Below are 24,992 nucleotides of genomic sequence, written 5' to 3'. Positions count from 1 at the left end.
TGGGCCCAATTTGGACATTTTCACTTAGGGGTGTACTCACTTTTGTTGCCAGCGGTTTAGACATTAATGGCTGTGTGAGTTATTTTGAGGGGACAGCAAATTTACACTTATACAAGCTGTACACTCACTACTTTACATTGTAGCAAAGTGTAATTTCTTCAGTGTTGTCACATGAAAAGATATACTCAAATATTTACAAAAATGTGAGGGGTGTACTCACTTTTGTGATATACTGTGTGTGTGTATATATATATAGTGTAATACTAATATATTCAGAATGATGCCCTTAATTTTCCATGTTTACTGCAATAGCATTGCACATGTAGCCTCTTTTCAAAAAGGGAAAAAAACAGAGTACGTCATTTATTTAGCATTTATTTAGCAAATGCCACTCATCTGATGATCAATGGTAGCCTACAGGTAACATTTCAGTCATACCAAAAAAAATACCAAGCAATATTTACACGTGCAGAAGCACAACTTGTTTCCGCCTCACCAGATTAGCTCTGTCAGCAGGGGTCTCACATTCCATGTAGTGTATGGACTGAGAATAGAAAGGTAACTTCATTCCAAACGTAGCAGGCAAGGAGCCCACAGTTGTGTTTCCTGCCGAGTGTGAACCCCTGTGGTCAGTCGTCGTCGTCGTCACTGGGGGGCTTTTTATTGGCTGCGTTGGCCCTGAGTACAGCTCCGGGGCTGGGGTACGGGCGCTGCTGGAACAGAGGCCCTGCTGCCGTGGTGTCCGCCCCTGTCTTCGCCTCATTACGCTTGGGCAAGCCAGTGGACCAATTGCCCCTGTGTGGGGAAAAATACATTTTAGATACATGCAGAAGGGCTGTTACGGTGACTGTGTTACGAGTCATGACCGCAGTTCAATTTCCACGTGACTAGAGTCACGGTAGCTAGGCTTCTTCAACACTGCACTCTGAATGCCGTTGGTCATTAGTAGCCTACCAAACTTGCTAATGGCCGGGTACTCAGAGCTCCATTGTCCCTCTAATCACTGACGTCACTGAAAATGCAATCAAATCAAACTCTTAATGAGAGCCCTGGCATTCAGAGTGAGCGACGAAAGCCAGCTCCTAATAGCTGGTTGATGCATGGACTGAAATAAGTGTTTCTATAGCCCATGTTTCACAATATTTCTATATGCTATGCATGAGAACTGAGTGAGAACTGAGTTAATGGCCTCTTAATAAGAGGATCCCACAGGCTTTTTTATTTAACCCCTATTTTAGCAGGTAAGTTGACTGAGAACACGTTCTCATTGACAGCAACCACCTGGGGAATAGTTTCAGGGGAGAGGAGGGGGAATGAATGAGCCAATTGAAAGCTGGGGATGATTAGGTGGCCATGATGGTGCAGTATGAAGACCAGATTGAAAATTTAGCCAGGACACCGGGGTTAACACCCCTACTTTTACGATAAGTGGCATGGGATCTATAGTGACCACAGAGTCAAGACACCCGTTTAATGTCCCATCCGTAAGACGGCACCCTACACACGGCAATGTCCCCAATCATTGCCCTGGGATAAAAAAAAAAAATAGACCAGAGGAAAGAGTGCCTCCAATTGGCCCTCCAACACCACTATATTTCCACTTTCCTAGTATTAAGCACATTGCTACGCTCCCGAGTCTAAGGCACTGCATCTCAGTGCTAGAGGCATCACTACAGACCTGGTTCGATTCCAGGCCGTATCACAACCGGCCGTGATTGGCCGTCGCACAATTGGCCCATCGTCGTTAGGGTTTGGCCGGCATTGTAAATAAGAATTTGTTCTTAACGGACTTGCCTAATTAAAAACATTTTAAAAAACAACCGGAGAAGAATGCCTGGCTAGCATGAAAATGAACCGCAGGAGAATCGTCCTCCATTCGCTATCCTGCTGCCTACATACAGACTTGAAATCATTGGCCACTTTAATAAATGGATCACTAGTCACTTTAATAATGTTTACGTATCTTGCATTACTCATCCCATATGTATATTCTATACCATCTATTGCATCTTGCCTAAGACGCTCGGTCCTCAGTCAAAGGCACATGACAGCCCACTTGTCGTTTGGGAGAAACTCCCGAAATACAGGTGTGCCAAGCTTTAGTGTCATACCCAAGAAGACTTGAGGCTGTAATCGCTGCCAAAGGTGCTTCCACAAAGTACTGAGTAAAGGGTCTGAATACTTATGTTTATTTATTTTACCTTTTTTAACTAGGGGATTTGAACTTGCAACCTTCCGGTTACTAGTCCAACGCTCTAACCACTAGGCTACCCTGCCGCCCCAAATGTAAATGTAAATCACATGTAAATGTGATTTCAGTTTGTTTTTTATACATTTGCAAACATTTATTTTTTTGCTTTATCATTATGGGGTATTGTGTGTAGATTGATGAGATAAAAGCAACAATTGAATCCATTTTAGAATAAGGCTGTAATGTAACAAAATGTGGAAAAAGTCAAGGGGTCTGAATACCTTCCTAATGCACTGTATATATTTGCGCCCATCTCAGTGAATGAATCCATTGGAGGCTTAGACCAAAAACCCATTTATTCTTGATTCAAAAATGTGGTCGGAGGCTCCATATGGAGGTTGTGACGCCATTGTGAGTTTCCAGAGGCCAAATAGAGCTCTGTAGTGCATCGCCATGCACCTCCCTAATATTGTAACAATACAGAGGGCACTGTATAGCACCACATCAACATGATTGGTTGATGGTAGGTGGGGGCAGTACATCCTGTATAAACACAAAGTCACTTCCTTGACAACAGCTCTGCACTGCCCCGTGAAGCGCAAGAAGTATGAATGCCCTGACTTGTTGAGGCCATATCAGTGTAAATGCTGCATGGCCGATGCAGATGAACCTCCGTTGCACAACTCTCTCCAAAATGCACTCTCTCCTGCCAATTTGTGCACATTCATTGTTTGATAACTTAATCGTGTGAATTGTTTGTTTGATTGTTAGTGTATATCAATTCCCCATTACATATATCACCAGTAGTACTTTTACAGTTACTTCCTATAAAATAAAGCAATAAGGCAAGGGTGTGGTATATGGCCAATAGACCACAGTTAAGGGCTGGTCTTATGCACAACGCAATACGGAGTGCCTGTACATATTTGTAAAGTGTATTTGTCTATATATAGACACACCCTACGTGTTTTAATAAAATCAACTAAATGTATTGAGCTCGTCTGATGCTTTAAGCTTACGGTTTGATGCCTCAAGAGGGCACCAGAGAGCTAGATAGATCTTGATAACCAGAAGTAAAAAAAATAATTAAAAGAACCTGACCCAACTATTCTCCTCCTGCTGACATTTGCAGATTCTGCCATTATTCTCCAGAAGTTGCCGGTAAAAGTCTACACGAGGAGTCGGCAACCTTTCTCATGTGGAATTCCAATATATGTACGCAGTCCTTCGGAAATAATTTGGGAAAAATATCCTTTCTATTTTATTTAGCGATGTTCAATTATATTGTTCTTACTATAAAATAATGCCACAGGAAGTATAAGCAATCTTGCCTGCTAAATGAACTAGTGTAGCCCACAGCCATATGGCATAGCCAGATCAAGACCTAACATAAGGATGACTCAGAATATGTTATTCTTCTGAAATAGGCTACATTTTCTTTATATAATATTTATTTAGAACTGCCTAAAATATATAATGGGTTTATTGTGATGGTGTAGGCTATATTAAATGGATTGACAACACTTTTTAAAATGTAGATGTTCCAAAGGTCCGGATCAGTGGCTTGTAGGCTATGCTAAATGTGTTTATGTTAGTTAACGGTCAATACCGTGAGACGGGCAGTTATTTGCATGACAGTTACCGGTTGACATAATTTGATGACCACCACAGCCCTACATACAGGGCAGGAGAAAAAGAGTGCCAGGGATTTCTGACAATGGACATGAAGCTCACGATGCAAGGAAAGGTAGCAATGAATGATTGGGTCAGTGGCCTTACTTGGGAGCATCAGAATAAGCACTGGGATCCATTGGGTCCATCTCCTCATCCTTCCTCCCTGCAAAATACAGTTTACAGAAACCTGTTAGCAAGTGTACATAAGCCATTTGATTTGGGTATGGTTGCAATGTTTGTTTTGAGCAAGATATACAATGTTGTGAATCTTTACCTCGTTTGTTCTTGCTGTAGGGGGCAAAGTCTTCTCTCCTCTGCATCCGCCTGTCTCTTTCCCTCCCGTCATTCCTCCCTCTTTCCCTCTCCATTTCTGGTTCCCGATCTTTGTCCCTCTCTCGCTCCCTCTCTCTGTCTGGCTTCTCAATTTGTCTCTCTCCTCTGTCCTCCCCAACCTCTGCTGTAAGATGGAATATTTGAGTTAGTAAGATTAATCAAATGTATTTATAAAGCCCTTTTACCCCAGCCGGTGTCACAAAGTGTTATACAGAAACCCAGCTTAAAATAGACGTAGGCGGAACAGTTGAAACTGGAGCAGCAGCAAGACCAAGATTGTCAGAATCAAATCCATCCTAAATACTGAGTCTGAATACATGAAACAGTCTCCGCTCTACTGGGTGGTCAAGCTAGGACTGTTCTTACCCCTTGACTTCTTGGCAGCTTTGGTTATCACAGATGTGGGGTCGGTTGGGGACAGCCAGGCAACTAGGTCAGATTCCACATTCCAGTAGTATGGCAGACCACTAAGGATACAAAATGCATGTAATTTTAAAGTCAGTCCACAACCAAAAACAAATCACTCCATAACAGCTGCTGTCCACTAGCAATACCCAATAGGTGTTGCGCAATCTACATGTTTAGTGGAGAATCTGAAAGAGTGCTTACCAAATAGGGTCAAATACTTTGTACCAGTTGGGAGGTAAATTCTCACGGGCAGTGGCCTCATAATCTACATTGTTGTCATCATAGTCCTCAGCAATGATCTCCTCATCCGCATCTAGAGACAGGAAGTGTAATGTTTTAGCTACTAGCTAGCATTTTTGCAGTGAGTCATTTTTTTTTATTTTGTTGTTGTAGCCATACCTTGATCTGAGTGCTTAAGAATCCCTCTTTTGGCTAGGCGAGCCAGTAACGCCGGGGGCAGAGGCATCCTACGGGAGAAAATGAACGATTACCGTTATAGCCTGTTGAGTCGATGGCCCCAAACTAGCTAACTAACTTAGCCATAAATACTATTTTCTAACGTGTAGCTAGCTACCTCACTCGCGTCTGACCGTTAGTGGCTAGCTAACTAACGTTTTCAGCCAATCAAAATTAGCTGTATAGGGAAAACGTTAATGTAATCAAATGTGAATACCAGTTTATAATTACCTGCATCCAAATGTGTCCTTACTTTAGTTCAGATGTGGAGCGAAATCTATCCAGCAGCCAGTCACACAGCCCAAGCGCACAATGATTGCGTCGTTAGTTGGGGGAGGGAATCGGTTGCCGCTTTCAAAACCGCTGGGAATTCGGAAACATACGAGGTCAAATCATGACGTCAGTGGTATTCAGGTCTGAAAGTCGAAGCTCTAGAAAGAGGCCCGAGTTCCTGAGTTAGAATTCCGAGTTGAATGACCGTTCAAATAGATTTTTCCCAATCGGAGCTCGTTTTTTTTCCGAGTTCCCAGTTGTTTTGAACGCCCTGAAGTCGTAATTCCGATTTTTCCCAGTTCTCAGTTGTTTCGATCGTGGCATTAGTCTCAGAAATATGTCGTCATAGCACGGACAGCAACAACAAACATGGAAGAATATGCCCGTGAACCTTGGTGAAGTACATTTCAGACAGACAATTAAGTAGACAGTTGTCAATATTGGTGCTATCTCTCTTTAGCCAACATACTTTTATGCTTTACCATAATGGTTATTATGCCATTTATGCCCGAGTCATTACGCAAATGATGGTTGAATTATAGCTAACTAGCAGACTAAACTCCACTCCATCCATGGTGAAGGAAGTTTTTGACGAAGTTCCTTCACCATGGAGTGGAGTTTAGTCCGCTAGCAGTAAGTTATCGTTAGCTAGCTTGCTAAACAAGTTGCGTAACATAGCTACATCTAGCCAGGCATAGCTAGCTCGCTAGACATTGTCTAAGGATGTGGAAGTTTTAGGTCTGAACTAGTAAATTATGTGACAAAACTGGTGCTTACACTGGTTCTTGCTTTAAACTCGCCATTATAAATTATCTTTATAATACACTGGTTCTTGCGTTAAACTCGCCATTATAAATTATCTTTATAAAAGGTTTGTTAATGGTTTATAATTCGTATCCAAACTAATATTACTATTAACTAGTATTAGGTAGATAGTTATAGTATTGTAAAGACCTTGATAGATCATACATGAAAGAATGTCCACAACAGAGGATCGCATTTTCAAATTGAACGTTTTATTAACCAGAACTCACACAGGCTACTGTTTGCCCTCTGCTGTTCCACCAACCACAAGGATGCCTGGCACTGAAACATTCCAGGCATTCCTTTGATTGGCAGACAGCAAGGGGGACTGGTATGCTGGATCCGCCAAACCCAGATCAAACTGATAAACGTGCCCTGATAACCACACATTAGAACACAGGCACATAACTGTCCAAACTGGTCGCTACAGTATATTAGGTCAATTGTTTATATACCAGTAATAGGCCTACATATTTATGCATAGATAGACAAGTGGTTTCTCGTTAATATCTGTATTGTGGTTTGTTTACCTACACACACTTCTCAGTCCCTGGAGAATAGTAGATGACTGTGGTGGTGCGTTCACCATGGGGGCCATCGGCGGAGGGGTGTTCCAGTCAGTCAAGGGCTTTCGGAATGCTCCTGTGGTGAGTTTGAAAGACTCTCTCTTAGCTTATGAAAGATATTTTAAGATCAATATAAGAACAGTGATCGAAAAAGAAATGTCTCGTCTCTGCACAGGGCTTTCGGCACAGACTAAAAGGTAGCGTCAATGCTGTGAGACTAAGAGCTCCACAGATCGGCGGTAAGGGTCACTGTCTTTACAGTAGTTCTCTCTTGTACTGCACACAGTACAGACACCATTCATCATCACGAATGCCGGCCGTCCCGTCGTCAGTCAGCTGGTTATGATGGTTATTTTATTTTCATGATGGTCTTTATCCATAACCGTCGGTTACACGTTATACAGTACTAGTGTAAGCCCTATATATCACTAACGCTGTGTGTGATGTTCCTGCAGGTAGCTTTGCTGTGTGGGGTGGACTCTTCTCTACAATCGACTGTGGCCTGGTCCGTATTCGAGGGAAAGAGGACCCCTGGAACTCTATAACTAGTGGGGCGATGACTGGGGCAGTCCTGGCTGCACGCAGTGAGTGTTGAGACAAACATTCATTTGACAATACATTTATTGTAGATGTAACAGATTTAGTATATTTCATCTTTTTTTCAAGACCCTCTGATCTGAGGCCATCCCCACCCCCTGCCTGACCATCTTGCCCCACCCACCCAACAAAGTCAGATTAGCTCAAGGGCTTGACTGTTGGCTTTGTGCTCTCCTTAGGTGGGCCTTTGGCTATGGTGGGGTCGGCCATGATGGGGGGCATCCTGTTGGCCTTGATCGAGGGCTTTGGCATCCTTCTCACCAGATACACCGCACAGCAGTTTCAGAACCGTAAGTAATGTTTAGAGACAGCCCTGGAACTGTTGTAGAAGCCTGATTTGACTGAACTCTGTATGCAGTCAAATAAACAGTGCAGTCGGGTCAGTCAAACGTTTGGACACACCTACTAATTCCAGGGCTTTTCTTTATTTTTACTCATTTCTACATAGTAGAATAATAGTGAAATAGCACATATGTAGTAACCAAAAAAGTGTTAAACAAATCAAAATATATTTTATATTTGAGATTATTTCAAGTAGTCACCCTTTGCCTTGATGAGAGCTTTGCACACTCTTGGCATTCTCTCAACCAGCTTCATGGGGTAGTCACCTGGAATGCATTTCAATTAACAGGTGTGCCTTGTTAAAAGTTAATTGGTGGAATTTCTTTGAGCCAATCAGTTGGGGTGGTTTACAGAAGATAGTCATATTTGGTAAAAGACCAAGTCCATATTATGGCAAGAACAGCTCATATAAGCAAAGAGAAATGACAGTCCATCATTACTTTAAGACATGAAGGTCAGTCAATACGGAACATTTCAAGAACTTTAAACGTTTCTTAAGTGCAGTTGCAAAAACCATGAAGCGCTATGATGAAACTGGCTCTCATGAGGACCGCCACAGGAAAGGAAGACCCAGAGTTATCTCTGCGGCAGAGGATAAGTTCATTAGAGTTAACTGCACCTCAGATTGCAGTCCAAATAAATGCTTCACAGAGTTCAAGTAACAGACCCATCTCAACATCAACTGTTCAGAGGAGACTGCGTGAATCAGGCCTTCATTGTCGAATTGCTGCAAAGAAACCACTACTAAAGGACACCAATAAAAAAGAAGAGAATTGTTTGGGCCAAGAAACACAAGCAATGGACATTAGACCGGTGTAAATCTGTCCTTTGGTCTGATGAGTCCAAATTTGAGATTTTTGGTTCCAACCGCCATGTTTTTGTGAGACGCAGAGTAGGTGAGTGGATGATCTCCGCATGTGTGGTTCCCACCATGAAGCATGGAGGAGTAGGTGTTATGGGGCTTTTCTGGTGACACTGTCACTGATTTATTTAGAATTCATGGCACACTTAACCAGCATTGCTACACAGCATTCTGCAGCGATACGTCATCCCATCTGGTTTGACCCAACACACCTCCAGGCTGTGTAAGGGCTATTTGACCAAGAAGCAGAGTGATGGAGTGCTGCATCAGATGACCTGGCTTCCACAATCACCCGACTTCAAGCCAATTGAGATGGTTTGGGAAGAGTTTCCTTCAGAGTGAAGGAAAAGCAGCCAACAAGTGCTTAGCATATGTGGGAACTCCTTCAAGACTGTTGGAAAAGCATTTCTCATGAAGCTGGTGGCTACTTTGAAGAATCTCAAATATGAAATATATTTTGTTTAACACCTTTTTGGTTACTAAATGATTCCATATGTGTTATTTCATAGTAACGATGTCTTCACTATTATTCTACAATGTAGAAAATAGTACAAATAAAGAAAAACCCTTGAATGAGTAGGTGTTTCCAAACTTTTGACTGGTACTGTACATTTTGTTGGGAATTGAATGAATGTCACAATCCTAGTTGTATTCTTCTGAAAACCCCCACACAGCAGTAACTACCACAGTTGAAATATGGTTATTTCTCCTATCCAGCGAGTCCCTTTGTGGATGACCCCAGCCAGCTTCCTCCTAAGGATGCCAGCCAACAGCAGACTGGGTCCCATTAGGTTCCATGGAGCTGCCGGGCCTAGCTACATCCCTGCGTACTGCAACTGACAATCTCAGACTAGAGAGGGGAGGGGTGCTCTGAAACCTGACCTCACTGGTGTAAGCAACCTCACCCTGAACCAGCCTCCATCCTCCCAACGGTCATAAGAACATAGATGCACTTTATTATTATTATTATTCCCCAGGGGTAGATTACAGGTTATTTGAGTCACTTGTTTATGAATATGTTTGTGTATACTGGTTCACCAGTGTTCCTTCTGACTGGTCCTGAATTATACCCACCTTTATCAGATTCATTTATGCACAAAACCAGCATTTTGTGGTGACTAAGACTTTTGGTGCTGAATAACCGCAGTTACAGAAATAGAATGGGTAGCTAAACATGAATAGGCATTAATACAGGTATCTGTGAGTATGTAATGACTGTATTTAGGATTAGAAGTTAGTGTCAGGGGTGACAAAATCAATGCTGTTCAAAACTGATGTAATTGATTTTGCTTGTAAAATGTAATGCACTGAGGGAGGAGAACTGCACTATCATTCAATTTCCTCTCCTCATGGCAGCTTTCATAACCGTGAGGCTTATTATAACGGTAGGGATTCAGGGTCACATCACAAACACACTTATCTTTTGATTCCATTTGCAAACTCAGAAGGCTGGAATGGAAGGCTGTGTCCATATGCTCATGTGTTCTTCTCTGCTGTTTACCTCGCTCCCTTTATTGCTACTATGCCATGCATTCCCACACATTTGCATTCCCACACATTTGCATTCCCACACATTTCCAAAGCCTAAGCACTATAAGGTCTATCCACTTTGTTGAACCAGAGCACTTTCCTACTCCATCTCTTTATTTGTTATTATGGTCATAAAACTTGAGATGGAGAAGGTTTTTGACACAATTAGATATTATTTTGTCATTCAAAACATGTGCCATGTAATGTATAGAATGCTGTACCATATTTGTTGATTTTAATTTATTTATGATGCAGAAAAATAAGTGTTAGCAGTGTAATTGACTGGAAAAAAAATAATTAAATTGTTGATTCTGTATGCCTTATAATCCATCCCCTCTGATGCAATCAAGTACGCAGCAATATGGGGGCAGTTGATTATCCTAAGAACACGCCCCCTACCATGCTTTGAATTATGGGAGATGTGGTCTGTTATTTGATTGAACATGGAAAAAATGGACGTGCAGCCGCCGCCTATCCGAACCTTAGATGATTTTGTTTTGAGCTCGGCTCAGTTCGCCGTGCCAGATATTCGTAATCTGGAGAGATGGAACAATCGGATCATAAACAACTTGCTGTATTACCAGTCCAACTATTTCGTCTCGTTTTTGACCATCCTGGGAATAGTAGGGTAAGTTTCTGACGTGGTCGTTTTCTGAATGCAAGCACAGCTGCTTTTGTTAGCTGCTTTTGTATTGTAGTACGAGTCATCACAAATTATGTGGATATGGGTGTGTGATGGGTCCATGTTCCATAATCATATATTAGCTAATCGCCATTGTATTAGATTCATGGTCCAATGGGACATAATGAGTTATAACCTATAGAGAAAAGTCAACTAACATCAGCCATCTCTATATCCCTCCTGGTCTGACAGTTATTTCCAGCCCTTCAACCTCTTCTTGGGGGCCACAGTTGTGACATTGATATTCATGGGGTTTGTATGGGCAGCAGAGAACCAGGCCCCCATCAGACGGTTCCGCCGGAACCACCCGTCCCTGGCCCTGGGTGCCATTCTGGGGGCCAGCTACCTCTTCCTCACAGTGCTTGGGGGAGTGGCCGTCTTCCTCTTCGGCATAGCCTTCCCCATCTTATGTTAGTATTTATTCTCTCTTTCACCTCTCCCCATTCTTGTTGCCACAATGTAAACATATACATCTCTCTCTCCCCCTCTCCATTTGTTATACCCCTGACTTCTATTTTCTCTTTCCCTCTATCGCTGTTACAGTGATATTGATCCACGCCTCTGTTAGACTGCGGAGCCTCAAGAACAAGTTGGAGAACAAGCTGGAGAGCATTGGTTTGAAGAGAACACCTATGGGGCTCCTATTGGAGTCACTAGGACAGGAACAGGAAGCTGGATCTTAGAGGGAGAGGAGAGGAGGAAAAAAGGAGATATGTGCCCTGTTCTATTTCAGTCTCTTGCCTCTTGCTCCTTTGGTATGCCCAAATCTGAAAGGAATGGATGAAGCAATATGGTGATGAAGCTAAACTCCATCATATATCCTGTCCTGCCCAGATATGTAATCACAGGGGTAGGTGCCAGAGACTTAAATGGAATGAGGCCTCTCATACTGAGAGTGCACGAAAAGTAGAGGAAGAGAGGAGGGAAGTAAAGCAAAGGTGCAATGATTGTTATGATTTCTCAGTGTCACAAAGGTGGTGTAACAGATTGTAAATTCTGTGGAATCAATTTGGCCTATGTAATGCACACACTAACTGATGTGGGTTCTTCCCCCGCGATGTAAGTCATTTTGCACCCCTTGACAAGTTCCTGATATAGAGTTTACATTGTATCCTCAGAAAAAGACAAAAAAAAAGACATTGTGCGCTGAAAATCTGCGTTGAGAAGTAAACGTGGCCTCCTAACAGACGTGTGTTGTAAGTGCTACAATAAGATCGTTTTTAAAATGCAATTTAACGCCAGTGTTATGGTTACAAAAAAAAGATTTTACATAGAAACCTAAAGGTGTTTGATGAGTCACTACTCTGTGACTCCTGACCACACTGCTTTTTGTGTTATTGTACATCTACTATTGTTGGGTTTTGCAATTTAATGCAGTTGAAAGTTTAAATGTGTTTTGGGATGGAAGGGCAACAGTGGAACAACTGTATGCTTTGCATAGAAATATAATTAATTCTACTTCTATGATTTTATTATTCCAAGAATGTTTACCGGGATTATTTATGCCTCTGTCCACGCATTATTTGTTGCCAAGAACATTAATGTCAGTCTGCCTTCATTGTTTAAAATTCTATTCAATTGAGAATATTTTATATTTCTTTGATCATTGCCTTCTATGGACTTAATGTGTGTTTTTTTTTTACAATGCTGTCAACATGTATTTACACTTCATTTACTAAATAATATACCTTACATCTGCAATATCTTGTCATTATGTTATTCTGCAATCAGCCTATTATAAATTATTCGATTTAACGATCAAATTCGAAGAATAGATACAGTCGTGGCCAAAGGTTTTGAGAATGACACAAATATTAATTTTCACAAAGTTTGCTGCCTCAGTGTCTAGATATTTTTGACAGATGTTACTATGGAATACTGAAGTATAATTACAAGGATTTCATAAGTGTCAAAGGCTTTTATTGACAATTACATGAAGTTGATGCAAAGAGTCAATATTTGCAGTGTTGACCCTTCTTTTTCAAGACCTCTGCAATCCACCCTGGCATGCTGTCAATTAGCCTCTGGGCCACATCCTGACTGATGGCAGCCCATTCAAGCATAATCAATGCTTGGAGTTTGTCAGAATTTGTGGGTTTTTGTTTGTCCACCTGCCTCTTGAGTATTGACCACAAGTTCTCAATGGGATTAAGGTCTGGAGAGTTTCCTGGCCATGGTCCCTAATATTGATGTTTTGTTCCCCGAGCCACTTAGTTTTCACTTTTGCCTTATGGCAAGGTCCTCCAACATGCTGGAAAAGGCATTGTTCATCACCAAACTGTTCCTGGATGGTTGGGAGAAGTTGCTCTCGGAGGATGTGTTGGTACCATTCATTATTCATGGCTGTGTTCTTAGGCATAATTGTGAGTGAGCCCACTCCCTTGGCTGAGAAGCAACCCCACACATGAATGGTCTCAGGATGCTTTACTATTGGCATGACACAGGACTGATGGTAGCGCTCACCTTGTCTTCTCCAGACAAGCTTTTTTCCGGATGCCCCAAACAATCGGAAAGGGGATTCATCAGAGAAAATTACTTTACCCCAGTCCTCAGCAGTCCAATCCCTGTGCCTTTTGCAGAATATCAGTCTGTCCCTGATGTTTTTCCTGGAGAGAAGTGGCTTCTTTGCTGCCCTTCTTGACACCAGGCCATCCTCCAAAAGTGTTTGCCTCACTGTGCGTGCAGATGCCTGCTGCCATTCCTGAGCAAGCTCTGTACTGGTGGTGCCCTGATCCCTCAACTAAATAAACTTTAGGAGACGGTCCTGGCGCTTTCTGGACTTTCTTGGGCGCCATGAAGCCTTCTTCACAACAATTGAACCGCTCTCCTTGAAGTTCTTGATGATCCGATAAATTGTTGATTTAGGTGCAATCTTACTGGCAGCAATATCCTTGCCTGTGAAGCCCTTTTTTTGCAAAGCAAGGATGACGGCACGTGTTTCCTTGCAGGTAACCATGGTTGACAGAGGAATAACAATGATTCCAGGCACCACCCTCCTTTTGAACCTTCCAATCTGTTATTTGAACTCAATCAGCATGACAGAGTGATCTCCAGTCTTGTCTTCGTCAACACTCACACCTGTGTCAACGAGAGAATCACTGACATGATGTCAGCTGGTCCTTTTGTGGCAGGGCTGAAATGCAGTGGAAATGTTTTTTTGGGGGGATTCAGTTAATTTGCATGGCAAAGAGGGACTTTGAAGTTAATTGCAATTCATCTGATCACTCTTCATAATATTCTGGAGTTTATGCAAATTGCCATCATACAAATTGAGGCAGCAGACTTTGGGAAAATTTATATTTGTGTTATTCTCAAAACTTTTGGCCATGACTACATCCTGCCTGGTCACACAATAACAACTGAAAACATGCACCAGCAGAGGTCAGCAGAGGCAAGCACGGAGGGACCCAAATATTCTGTGCAGCATGCTAATGTTATTAATGATAAAATGTGAGTCCCAGTTTACGTGGATATTATGGTTATTTTATCAATATTTGTGCATAAAAGCATTTCCACTGCCATTTCTCGCATAATTAATTTTACCAACACAAAAAGATCACATCTTGTGTAATGTATTTTGTTTTGTTTACATTCGAGAGTTTACAGAAGAGTGTCTGCTGAATGACCAAAATGTAAATGTAAAAATAAGAAGAAGACTTGCACAGCATGCTGGGTAATTTATTTTAATGAGCTCTACCCACCCAAACAAGTACACATTTGGTCAGAATAAACCAGATCCAAGTCTGAACAATCCTAGACTTCTAGGTTATCTTTCACACGTTTGAACATCACAGTACAGTACGGCACAATTAAGTACAGTAGAGCACAGTAGAGTACGGTATGGTACAGTACATTACAGTAGAGTATAGTTTTATTCAGTAGAGTACAGTACAGTATAATATAGTTTAATTCAGTAGAGTACAGTACAGTTTAGTTCAGAAGAATGGAGTACATTAGATTAAATTAAGGTACAATACAGTACACTACATTTCTTCACTTTACTGTAGTCTACTGTGTTCTACTGTACTGTACAGTACTGTACTATACTTTTCTTTACTGTACTGTGTGTGTACTTTACTGTAATATACTGTAAAAATATATATATATAACTGAGGACGTCCAATAGACGTTACCGTCTGTAAATGTTTAGATGACATTTACGAGAAAAGTAAACCCCACAAGGTGTGCACTGCAGCAACTCTCCTGCACCACTTGTCCGTCTGTCCTTGACTGATCGCTTGCTGTCCATGGTGCTGAAAATGCGTCCAAAAGGACTTGGCGCAAGATGATCTAGTTGTCGCCATTTTTAAATAAATGTATAAATCATATCCATGGACCACACTGACCAGAAGTTCCTCTACGTTCCCTCCACCCTCCCTTTAAAAGATTTCACGGTCATCCCTTTAAACGGCTCAATTACTCTAATCCTGAGTTCAAGGCTGACTACAGCAGATCGTTAGCAACCTGCAGAGTGTGTGGGAACGAGTTTATTACTATTATTTGGATATTTTTTATCTGTGCTTACATGGTAAAGAAAAATGTTGCTGCATTGGAGCAATAAATACAAATATCAGATTTCATGAGTAATTGCTGTAGAAATAATTCGACAAGGATGGACCAATTATCGGTGTGGAGCACTGACACGGATTGTGAAATGGCTTGCTAACTCTCCATACGTTTTTTGTTTTCCAATACGCGGTGCACAGCCAATTTCAACATTGGTTGTCAGTCAAACTCTGCAACTTGCAAAACTATTTGATGGTGGCTCTTTCCCTGAAGCTGAAGGCATATCGTGGTTTTGAACTGCGACATGGCAGGAAAAGGTAAAATATTGGCCATGCAAAACGTCGTTTTGGTTGTTCCCAATCTGTAATTGTAAACGGCTGACCCCGTGACTTTGTTTTGTAAACGGAGTAAGGGGGAACTGAGAAAGTGTGCATTCATTGCTGTGCATGAAAGGACTGAAAGTCCGTGAAATTGTCATGATACTGTAATTCTAAACGTATCTTGAACCTATACTTTGTTATACTTTGTTTGTTTACAAATGCCAATGCAAAAACAACAAACAATGATGTCATACAACCTCAGATTTGGGGTTATAAAAGGGTATGTATGACTTATAAGGCTTTTAATATCCTTCAAGAATCAATGGGCATAATGTCTGTATAATGTATAATGTATTAATATAATAACTCAAGGATCTCTTACAACATGAACCGTTAGTCCTAGTCACTTTCAATAACAACTCTTGTCAGCTTTGTGTCATTATCCAATTAGGCCTACACACAGTACCATTGTCATGAAACACAATAAGGAATTATAGCCAACACTTGTGGCTGGGGGCAGTGGGCGGGCACATTGTCAAACAGCCCTTTTATCACAGCTGTTCTACTCAATATGGCATCTTATGGTTCCATGTAGGCCTATCATACCTTAATGTACCCTATAGGCCTATCATACCTTAATATACCCTATAGGCCTATCATACCTTAATGTACCCTATAGGCCTATCAGACCTTAATGTACCCTATAGACCTATCATACCTTAATATACCCTATAGGCCTATCATACCTTTTATATAATCTGTAGGCCTATCATGCATTACTGTACCTTGTAGGTAGTCCAATCATGTCCAGGCTGAAACCAATACCTGCCCAACCCCTGGCCAAATGTCAATAATCTTATCCAATATGTTAATAATACTGTTGTTTCATTAGCCATCTCAGTGGCCTTGTGGTTAGAGTGCCCCTCTCAGATTGGAAGGTTTGGAGTTCGCTCCTCGGCTGGGTCATACCAAAGACTGTAAAAATGGGACACAATGCGTCTCTGCTTGGCACTTGGCATTAAGGAGATAGATTGGGGGTAAGTCCCTGCGAAAGACTAGCGTCCTGTCCAGGGGGTGTACTTGTACATCAAGCTGCCTCACGCTACAGAAACAGGAGAAACAGAAATGAGCCGTTCCAGCTCATGCAAGGCTATTTACTTACTCTTGTTTCATTATTGTCAATGAATATTGGCCCATTTTTTGAGTAATTGGCACAATATTAAAGATATTGATAGATATTGAGGACTGTGAAAAGAAATGGTCCACAACATGTTATACACACAGTAGTGCATAGTAACTACATAACAATAACCTAGATAATGAACTTGGTAAATGAATGGTGACTATCTTCTCTCTGTCTCCTGCAGAGGATGGCGTCTCCTTGGCCGGCTCGGTTGCCGGGGACAAGTCCGACACCCTCGGCTCTGCTGCCTCGGGCAAGAAGAGGGGTGGTGGACAGAAGAAGCAGATACAAGCCAACAAATCTGCTCTCCGAGCCCCTCGAGCCCTCTGCTGCCTCACCCTCAGTAACCCCATCCGCATGGCTGCCTTAGCCCTTGTTGAATGGAAATATCCTTCAATTATGATGTACCTCTTTGTGTGTGTGTGTGTGTGTGTGTGTGCGCGCGTCAGAGCATTTAAACCCCCTACTGTGTTGAGAGACCCTATTAAAGTTATCTCAATCGCTTACAAGCATTTTGTGGAACAAATGTTGTTGATTTTCAAAACAGAGTCTACGAGACACAGAACTCTGTGGCCTTTTGCAAAACAGTAAATGCATTTTCAAAATGCAGTGGCCTTCTCAAAACATAAATACATTCATTCTAACTATATTATACCACCAAAATTCCAAATACATTTATCAAAAGAGTGCAACCAGACTTATCTCTTGAGTCCAAGCAGGCAAAACATAAAGTTAGTCTGTCTTTTAAAAATCCCAGTAGATCAGTACATTTTCTTTGTCGTCAGTAAATCATGACGATCAAAACTGGAAGTACAACTATCCAAAGGTGCAGAATTATGAGCAATTACTCTCCTTTTATGCATATTTCATCAAACAATTTCATACACGTCAAATCAAATATTATTCCTTATAAAAAATAAGATTTTAAATAAGGACATTGTGTGCAGGATTCAATTGTTGTGATCATCACAATCCAATTCCATGTATTTAATTCGTAGGCTGGTTTGCTCATAGAAACACCAAATAGAAATAAGGATACTGTAGGTGATTTCAATAGAGTAACTCAACTGATATGAATGTATAGGCCTCAATCCACACCAAAACAAAGCTCTTTAATGTAGGGCTGGGATGATACCAATATCGCAATACTCGTTTGTGTCATGTCAAGGAAACAAAACACGAAGCGGATTTAACTTCTTTAGGAAACTGCCCTAATGTTGGAAACAAATATCATTTTGTTGTCATCCAGAATCACATGTATTTATTATTAAGCTGTAGCACTCAACATTTTACATACAGCAGGTTTGTAAAGGACCAAAGGGTCAGATATGCTTTGTGTTTTAATGTTTGTCATGGAAAAATATTGCGATACTGGTATTGTCACGGCCCTACTATAATGGAAGGCCAAAATGTTGGAGATGATGACTTCGGAGTAACCCAACTTCATTCGCTGCATCTCTGCATGTCCACAAAGTTGAACTTTTTTCCAGAAAGACTAGACAGTCCCAACGTAACACTGAATTTTGTATTCATTAAATGACATTTGTATTTAAAGTTTTGCAAAAAAGTGGGCTTAGTCAGGTACAAGGCAAGAAAATTATCAGAAGGTCTGTAAATGTATTTGAGCATTTGATCATTGCTGTTCTGCTGTAGATACATTTCAACACAGATCCGAAATTGCTTGTACGCGATTGAGAAAAACTGTAAGTCAATGATGCATTCAATGTGGTGTTTAGCGTTTACCCTTAACTGTAGTCCTGCAGACCTTTTGATATCTTCATTCTACTTGCTATCTTTGCCAACTGTGTGGCCCTGGGTGTATCTAAACCCTTCCCTGAGGAGGACTCCAATTCCACCAACCACAACCTGGTGAGTTGGTGCACGGCGGCTGATAGAGGCTGAGGTGTCAATCAGGGAGATCATAGAGGCTAAAGAGAGTGTTATTTTGGGAGTGCTATACAAGGACCAAACCTGGGTTAAAATAGAGATATTTGAAATCTGATTCATTTAGCTTGCTTTGGCGCAGTTGAATCAGTGGAATACTTAAAGTGCAAAATCCATCTGGGACTCAGGCAGGCTCAAGCAAATGCTCAACCTATTTGAACAATTTCAAATACTATTTGAACCCATGTCAATGGAATCAAATGATGAGAGGCGATCAGAAAAGCCTGGAAGCCTCGCTGTGAGACGTGGCACATCAAAGGATGTATCAAAATACTATGGAAAACAGGTAGATTACAACAGTTTCAGAGAAGTTAGGGGTGTTATTGTAAATCATAATAGTGTTAACGAGGAAAAGTTGGGGGTCTCACTCCATCCCCACGTCAAGCCCCTCAACTCCCCCAGTACACAACCTCATCATGCAGAGCCTGTCTAGTCCATCTGCTTGGCTGTGGGGCAGGACAGTGGTTGGTTAGTACTGTATTTAAATCCCTCCGGCGTGGATCCCTTTATTGGATTAGACTTGTGGAAGGGAACTCAGGCTGAAGTCTGACGCTTCACTGTAATACCCCCCTCCCTACTATAGGGATTCCAGTATGAAATCTTTACGGTAGTTTATAGCACCTTAACACTCATAAATAACATACTCTATATATACTCAAGTATGTAGACACCCCTTCAAATTAGTGGATTCTGCTATTTCAGCCACACCCGTTGCTGACAGGTGTATAAAACCGAGCACACCGCCATGCAATCTCCATAGCAAACAGTGGCAGTAGAATGGCCTTACCTAAGAGCTCAGTGACTTTCAACGTGACACTGTCATAGGATGCCACCTTTCCAACAAGTCAGTTCATCAAATGTCTGCCCTGCTAGAGCTGCCCCTGTCAACTGTAAGTGCTGTTCTTGTGAAGTGGAAATGTCTAGGAGCAATAACGTCTCAGCAGCAATGTGGTAGGCCACACAAGCTCACAGAACGGGACCGCCGAGTGCTGAAGCGCGTTACACATAAAAATCGTCTGTCCTCGATTGCAAAACTCACTACTGAGTTCCAAACTGCCTATAGAAGCAACGTCAGCAGATTAACTGTTCGTTGGGAACTTCATGAAATGGGTTTCCATGGCCGAGCAGGCGCACACAAGCCTAAGATCACCATGCAGAATGCCAAGAGTTGGCTGGAGTGGTGTAAAGCTCACCGCCATTGGACTCTGGAGCAGTGGCAACACGTTCTCTGGAGTGATGAATCACACTTCACCATCTGGCAGTCCAACGAATCTGGGTTTGGCGGATGCTAGGAGAACGCTACCTGCCCGAATGCAGGTAGCATAGTGCCAACTGTAAAGTTTGGTGGAGGAGGAATAATGGTCTGAGACTGTTTTTCATGGTTCGGGCTAGGCCCCTTAGTTCCAGTGAAGGGAAATCTTAATGTTACAGCATACAATGACATTCTAGAGAATTCCGTGCTTCCAACTTTGTGGCTACAGTTTGGGAAAGGCCCTTTCCTGTTTCAGCATGGCAATGCCCCTGTGCACAAAATGAGGCCCATACAGAAATGGTTTGTTGAGATCGGTGTGGAAGAACTTGACTGGTCTGCACATAGCCCTGACATCAACTCCATTAAACACCTTTGAGATGAATTGGAACGCCTCATCAAAAGAGAACCATCATGCTCTCCCAGAAGCTTGGCTGGTGTGTAAAACCCACAAATTCAGACAAACAAAAAGGTGTGGTTCCCATCTTGTTTGTATGAATTGAAACGCCGACTGCGAGCCATGACTAATCGCCCAACCTCAATGATGGTCTTGTGGCTGAATCGAAGCAAGTCCCCACAGCAAAGTTCCACCATCTAGTGGAAAGCCTTGTGGAGGCTAGTGGAGGCTGTTATAGCATCAGAGGGGGGGACCAACTCCATATTAATGCCCATGATTTTGGAGAGAGATGTTCAACGAGCAGGTGTCCACATACTTTTGGTCGTGTAGTATGGTGTTAAGAAATACTTATAGGGTAATTGTCCTCACTTCAGGGACTACAACTGTCCTGATTTGAATATAATGAAGCAAGCGCTGTCTCCATTCATTGCACTACAGCCTATCGTTCTACAGTGAAGGTACTGTACCTTCTAATCTGTCACATCACCTTGTTTGACCACGATGCTATAGCCAGCTTTTGGCTGCATTCCTATTCCAGCCTGATGCCTAGCGACTGTGGTGCCAAAGATTAGCAGCATTAAGAAGCATTAGTCCAAGGGTTACTGACTAGCGCTCTAGTGGCTGGCTTATTAAGCCTGCTTTGGGCTGTAAGTTAACAGGGCTGAAGCTACTGTAATCACTACCTACAGGACAGACTCTGGCTACTTCCGAAATGGCTCCCTATTCCTGTGCACTAATTTTGACCTAAAGTATACATGTACAGTATAAGCCATCAACGTGACAGTGCCTGTCTTCCTTGCCACCCCACATGCAGTAGATACATCAACATTAAACATTACACCCCTGAATATAACATATGAATTGGATATTAGACAGGTATTAACCCTGCATTATGAACATCCACAAACATCTTGTAAAAATGTCTTTACCTAATTTTCCCAACAGTTGTCTTTGCTCTTCACTGATTACAGTAATGGACAAATTAGGAAGTACAGTATGTATATTTGACCATGCTGTCTTCTCCCTCTCTGTGAGTGCAGGAACAAGTAGAGTATGTCTTCCTGGTCATCTTCACCATTGAAACCTTCACTAAGATCCTGGCCTATGGCTTGGTCATGCACCCTAGCGCCTACATCCGCAGTGGCTGGAATTTGCTTGATTTTGTCATCGTTGTCGTCGGGTACGCTAGCTCATGTCTCCATTCCTCTTCTGTTACCCCCTCCATTCTGTTTATGGTGTTTTAGCTGTATTGTTGTTGTGTGGCTGTTGTTGCAGGTTGTTCAGTGTGGTTGCTGAGGGGACGGCCGACCACAAGCCTGGAGAGGCCCACCACGCAGCAGGCAAACCAGGAGGACTGGATGTCAAAGCGCTTCGAGCCTTCAGGGTGCTGCGACCCCTTAGGCTGGTGTCTGGCGTTCCCAGTAGGTTTGTGCGTGTGTGTGTGTGTGTGTTTCAGTAAAACCCATCTCTCTGCTGGGTGAATGTGTGTGTGTGTGTGTGTGTTTGTGTGTTTCAGTAAAACCCATCTCTCTGCTGGGTGAATGTGTGTGTGTGTGTGTGTGTGTGTGTGTGTGTGTGTGCGTGTGTGTGTGTGCAGGTCTCCAGATTGTCTTGAACTCCATCATGAAGGCCATGGTTCCCCTACTCCACATTGGTCTGCTGGTCATGTTTGTCATCATCATCTATGCCATCATCGGCCTGGAGCTCTTCCTCGGCAGGATGCACAAGACCTGTTTCTACTTGGGCACAGGTACAAACTTCACTTACAACACAAACAAGTTTACTGCACTGTACTGTACATACACTGCTCTATACTGTACATACACATCCTAACACTATATTAAAGAGTTGCATTTGAGTCATTGTACGCAGACATGGGTAAACAAGTTATTTGCATACAAGTTTGTTATCAGCTAATGCTTTGGAAGCCTGGATTTTATATGAGATTTCCATCTTTTTACTAAGAAGACTAAGACATTTGTCACGATGAGTGACCTCCTCATGTTGTCCTCTCTCCCAGAACTGAACGTGGATGATGACCCCACACCGTGTGCGTTTGCTGGAAATGGGCGCGATTGTGTGGGCAATGGGACAGAGTGCAGAGGACCGTGGGAGGGGCCTAACGGCGGGATCACCAACTTTGACAACATCTTTTTTGCCATGTTGACTGTGTTCCAGTGTATCACCATGGAGGGCTGGACCGATGTGCTCTACTGGGTAATATCAGGCTCTCTTTTTTTTCTTGGCTGCATCATAAATGGTACCCTACTCCCTATAGTGTGTTACTTTGACCAGAGACCTGTGGAACCTGGTCAAAGGTAGTGCACTACATAGGGAAAAGGGTGTCATTTTGAATGCACCCCTAGTACTTTCTTCCTATTCTTAACTACTCTTCTGATTTAATTTGACTTAAATTGTCTATCGTCACATAAAAATGGAACAGTTTCTGATTATCTATCTATCAAACAATCAATCAATCAATCAAATGTATTTATAAAGCCCTTTTTTAAATCAGCAGTTATCACAAAGTGCTTATACAGAAACCCAGCGTAAAACCCCCCAATGCAGATGTAGAAGCACGATTAACAATGCTTCATCTCCCTCTGTCTCTTTCTGTATTCCTGCAGATGAATGATGCAATTGGCTTTGAAATACCCTGGGTGTACTTTGTCTCTCTGGTCATATTTGGCTCGTTTTTCGTACTCAACCTTGTATTGGGAGTGTTGAGCGGGTGAGTGAGTGGAAGTTTGTGTGGATGTTTGTCTTGTGTTACATTTGTGTGTGAAGGCCTTCTCCGAGTGTAGGTTGTGTGCTGACCGTCTATGTGTGCGTCTGTACGTGTGTCTGTGTGTGCAGAGAGTTCTCAAAGGAAAGAGAGAAGGCCGTGGCTCGTGGAGAGCTGCAGGACGCCCAGAATAAGAAGCAGATGGAGGAGGATATGTGTGGTTACATGGACTGGCTCATCGAGGCCGAGGATGTGGATGAGGAAGGAAACAAACGTATGGTTAACTGACTGACTGAGATACACACGCACATATAAACACACAAATAAATGCACACACATTGAAAACACAGCCTTGCACCCATATAGTCAACCTTTCCTTTGTCTCCTAACAAGGTGCTGCTGTTGCCAAGAAGAAAATGATGAAGAAGTTTGGCTGGTATAAACACAGCGAGGACGGAGGTATGATGGCCTGTCACTCTTCTCACTGTTACTGTCTGTGTATTAATGCAGGAAAACTTAAATCCGTTTTACCTCATTTCTACCAGCATGTCACATGTGCAACCAGAAGGAGAAAACTCTAGACCACCTTCATCGTCCCCACAGAGGCTGTACGTTCATATCCCAACCACAAGTCATGGATTACAGGCAACATCCGCACCGAGCTAAAGGGTAGAGCTGCTGCTTCAAGGAGCGAGACACTAATCCGGACGCTTATAAGAAATCCCGCTATTTTATTTTTATTTTTTTATTTCACCTTTATTTAACCAGAATCCAATTCGTTATGCCCTCCGATGAACCATCAAACAGGCAAAGCGTCAATACAGGAATAAGATTGAATCCTACTACACCGCCTCTGACGCTTGTCAGATGTGGCAGCGCTTGAAAACCATTATGGATTACAAAGGGAAGAGCAGCCGCGAGCTGCCCAATGACACAAGCCTATCAGACAAGCTAAATGGCTTCTATGCATGCTTCGAGGCAAGCAACACTGGAGCATGCATGAGAGCACAAACTGTTCTGTGGGATCACGCTCTCCGTAGCCAATGTGAGTAAGACCTTTAAACAGGTCATCATTCACAAGGCCGCAGGGCCAGACGGATTCCCAGGACATGTACTCAGGGTATGCGCTGACCAACTGGCAAGTGTCTTCACTGACTCTCAGGCGTGCATGCTTAGTCCCCTCCTGTACTCCCTGTTCACCCACGACTGCATTGCCAAACACGACTCCAACACCATGATTAAGTTTGCCGACGACACGACAGTGGTAGGCCTGATCACCAACAATGATCAGACAGCATATAGGGAGGAGGTCAGAGATCTGGCAGTGTGGTGCCAGGATAACAACCTCTCCCTCAACGTGATCAAGACAAAGGAGCTGATCGTGGACTACAGGAAAAGGAGGGCCAAACACGCCCCCATTCACATCGACAGGGCTGTAGTGGAGCGGGTCGAGAGCTTCAAGTTCCTTGGTGTCCACATCATCAACAAACTATCATGGTCCAAACACACCAAGTCAGCTGTGAAGAGGGCACGACGACACATACCCCCCCCCCCCCCCCCCCCCCCGCCAAGCTTCCTGCCATCCAGGACCTCTATACCAGGTGGTGTCAGAGGAAGGCCCTACAAATTGTCAAAGACTCCAGCCACCCTAGTCATAGACCATTCTCTCTGCTACTGCACGGCAAGCGGTACCGGAGCGACAAGTCTGGGTCCAAAAGGCTCCTTAACAACTTCTACCCCCAAGCCATAAGACTGCTGAACAGTTAATCAAATGTCTACCTGGGCTATTTACATTGACCCCCTTTTTTTATACGCTGCTGCTACTCACTGTTTATTATCTATGTATAGTCACTTTACCCCTACCTACATGTACATATGACCTCAATTACCTTGACTTACCTGTACCCCTGCACATTAATTTGGAACTGTATCCCCTGTATATAGCCTAGT

General features: G+C 42.7%; 4 protein-coding genes across 8 annotated transcripts in view; 3 read left to right on the top strand and 1 right to left on the bottom strand.

The window, feature by feature from the left end:
• Nucleotides 1-359: 359 nt before the first annotated feature.
• Nucleotides 360-5,508, bottom strand: LOC139368571 (polyglutamine binding protein 1). Of its 3 annotated transcripts, none has more exons than XM_071107599.1 (7): nt 5,316-5,508; nt 5,006-5,073; nt 4,808-4,919; nt 4,565-4,665; nt 4,140-4,322; nt 3,971-4,028; nt 360-795 (listed from the first exon to the last, which is right to left on the bottom strand). In XM_071107599.1, the coding sequence occupies exons 2-7, from the start codon at nt 5,070-5,072 to the stop codon at nt 630-632; spliced, it is 687 nt and encodes a 228-aa protein (XP_070963700.1). In that variant the 5' UTR covers nt 5,073; nt 5,316-5,508; the 3' UTR covers nt 360-629. The 3 variants fall into 3 exon arrangements, with proteins under 3 accessions (XP_070963700.1, XP_070963699.1, XP_070963701.1); XM_071107598.1 differs by having other exon boundaries at nt 5,294-5,493; XM_071107600.1 differs by having other exon boundaries at nt 4,140-4,319; nt 5,294-5,493.
• On the top strand, nt 5,446-10,622 carry LOC139368573 (mitochondrial import inner membrane translocase subunit Tim17-B). 3 transcript variants are annotated; one of them, XM_071107602.1, is made up of 6 exons: nt 5,446-5,730; nt 6,687-6,786; nt 6,881-6,944; nt 7,161-7,289; nt 7,482-7,592; nt 9,224-10,622. In XM_071107602.1, the coding sequence occupies exons 1-6, from the start codon at nt 5,705-5,707 to the stop codon at nt 9,295-9,297; spliced, it is 504 nt and encodes a 167-aa protein (XP_070963703.1). In that variant the 5' UTR covers nt 5,446-5,704; the 3' UTR covers nt 9,298-10,622. The 3 variants fall into 3 exon arrangements, with proteins under 3 accessions (XP_070963703.1, XP_070963704.1, XP_070963705.1); XM_071107603.1 differs by having other exon boundaries at nt 5,472-6,163; nt 6,207-6,786; nt 9,224-10,349; XM_071107604.1 differs by having other exon boundaries at nt 5,517-5,735; nt 9,224-9,459.
• On the top strand, nt 10,453-14,277 carry LOC139368572 (PRA1 family protein 2-like). The gene is made up of 3 exons (XM_071107601.1): nt 10,453-10,664; nt 10,911-11,128; nt 11,262-14,277. Exons 1-3 carry the CDS (start codon nt 10,480-10,482, stop codon nt 11,399-11,401), a joined length of 543 nt encoding a protein of 180 aa, XP_070963702.1. The 5' UTR covers nt 10,453-10,479; the 3' UTR covers nt 11,402-14,277.
• A 4,243-nt stretch (nt 14,278-18,520) lies between these two features.
• Nucleotides 18,521-24,992, top strand: part of LOC139368570 (voltage-dependent L-type calcium channel subunit alpha-1D-like) — a 30,681-nt gene continuing 24,209 nt past the window's right edge. Inside the window, exons 1-8 of the mRNA XM_071107597.1 lie at nt 18,521-18,596; nt 21,358-21,497; nt 21,593-21,738; nt 21,915-22,067; nt 22,338-22,534; nt 22,945-23,048; nt 23,174-23,316; nt 23,436-23,501. Coding sequence (XP_070963698.1) covers nt 21,433-21,497; nt 21,593-21,738; nt 21,915-22,067; nt 22,338-22,534; nt 22,945-23,048; nt 23,174-23,316; nt 23,436-23,501 — 874 coding nt within the window. The 5' untranslated portion in view covers nt 18,521-18,596; nt 21,358-21,432. The remainder of the gene's footprint in view (nt 18,597-21,357; nt 21,498-21,592; nt 21,739-21,914; nt 22,068-22,337; nt 22,535-22,944; nt 23,049-23,173; nt 23,317-23,435; nt 23,502-24,992) is intronic.

Source organism: Oncorhynchus clarkii, chromosome 16 (genome assembly GCF_045791955.1).
Source record: "Oncorhynchus clarkii lewisi isolate Uvic-CL-2024 chromosome 16, UVic_Ocla_1.0, whole genome shotgun sequence".
Taxonomy (NCBI): domain Eukaryota; kingdom Metazoa; phylum Chordata; class Actinopteri; order Salmoniformes; family Salmonidae; genus Oncorhynchus; species Oncorhynchus clarkii.
This window is presented reverse-complemented; position numbering and strand designations above follow the sequence as displayed.

Coding starts and splice junctions, on each gene's coding strand:
- LOC139368571 (XM_071107599.1), bottom strand. CDS start 5,072: ATGCCTCTGCCCCCGGCGTTACTGGCTCGCCTAGCCAAAAGAGGGATT. Junction 4,029..4,139: donor CTACAGCAAGAACAAACGAG/GTAAAGATTCAC, acceptor TGTATTTTGCAG/GGAGGAAGGATGAGGAGATG. Junction 796..3,970: donor GCTTATTCTGATGCTCCCAA/GTAAGGCCACTG, acceptor TTCCCCACACAG/GGGCAATTGGTCCACTGGCT.
- LOC139368573 (XM_071107602.1), top strand. CDS start 5,705: ATGGAAGAATATGCCCGTGAACCTTG. Junction 5,731..6,686: donor GAATATGCCCGTGAACCTTG/GTGAAGTACATT, acceptor CACACTTCTCAG/TCCCTGGAGAATAGTAGATG. Junction 6,945..7,160: donor AAGAGCTCCACAGATCGGCG/GTAAGGGTCACT, acceptor ATGTTCCTGCAG/GTAGCTTTGCTGTGTGGGGT.
- LOC139368572 (XM_071107601.1), top strand. CDS start 10,480: ATGGAAAAAATGGACGTGCAGCCGCCGCCTATCCGAACCTTAGATGAT. Junction 10,665..10,910: donor ACCATCCTGGGAATAGTAGG/GTAAGTTTCTGA, acceptor CTGGTCTGACAG/TTATTTCCAGCCCTTCAACC. Junction 11,129..11,261: donor CATAGCCTTCCCCATCTTAT/GTTAGTATTTAT, acceptor TCGCTGTTACAG/TGATATTGATCCACGCCTCT.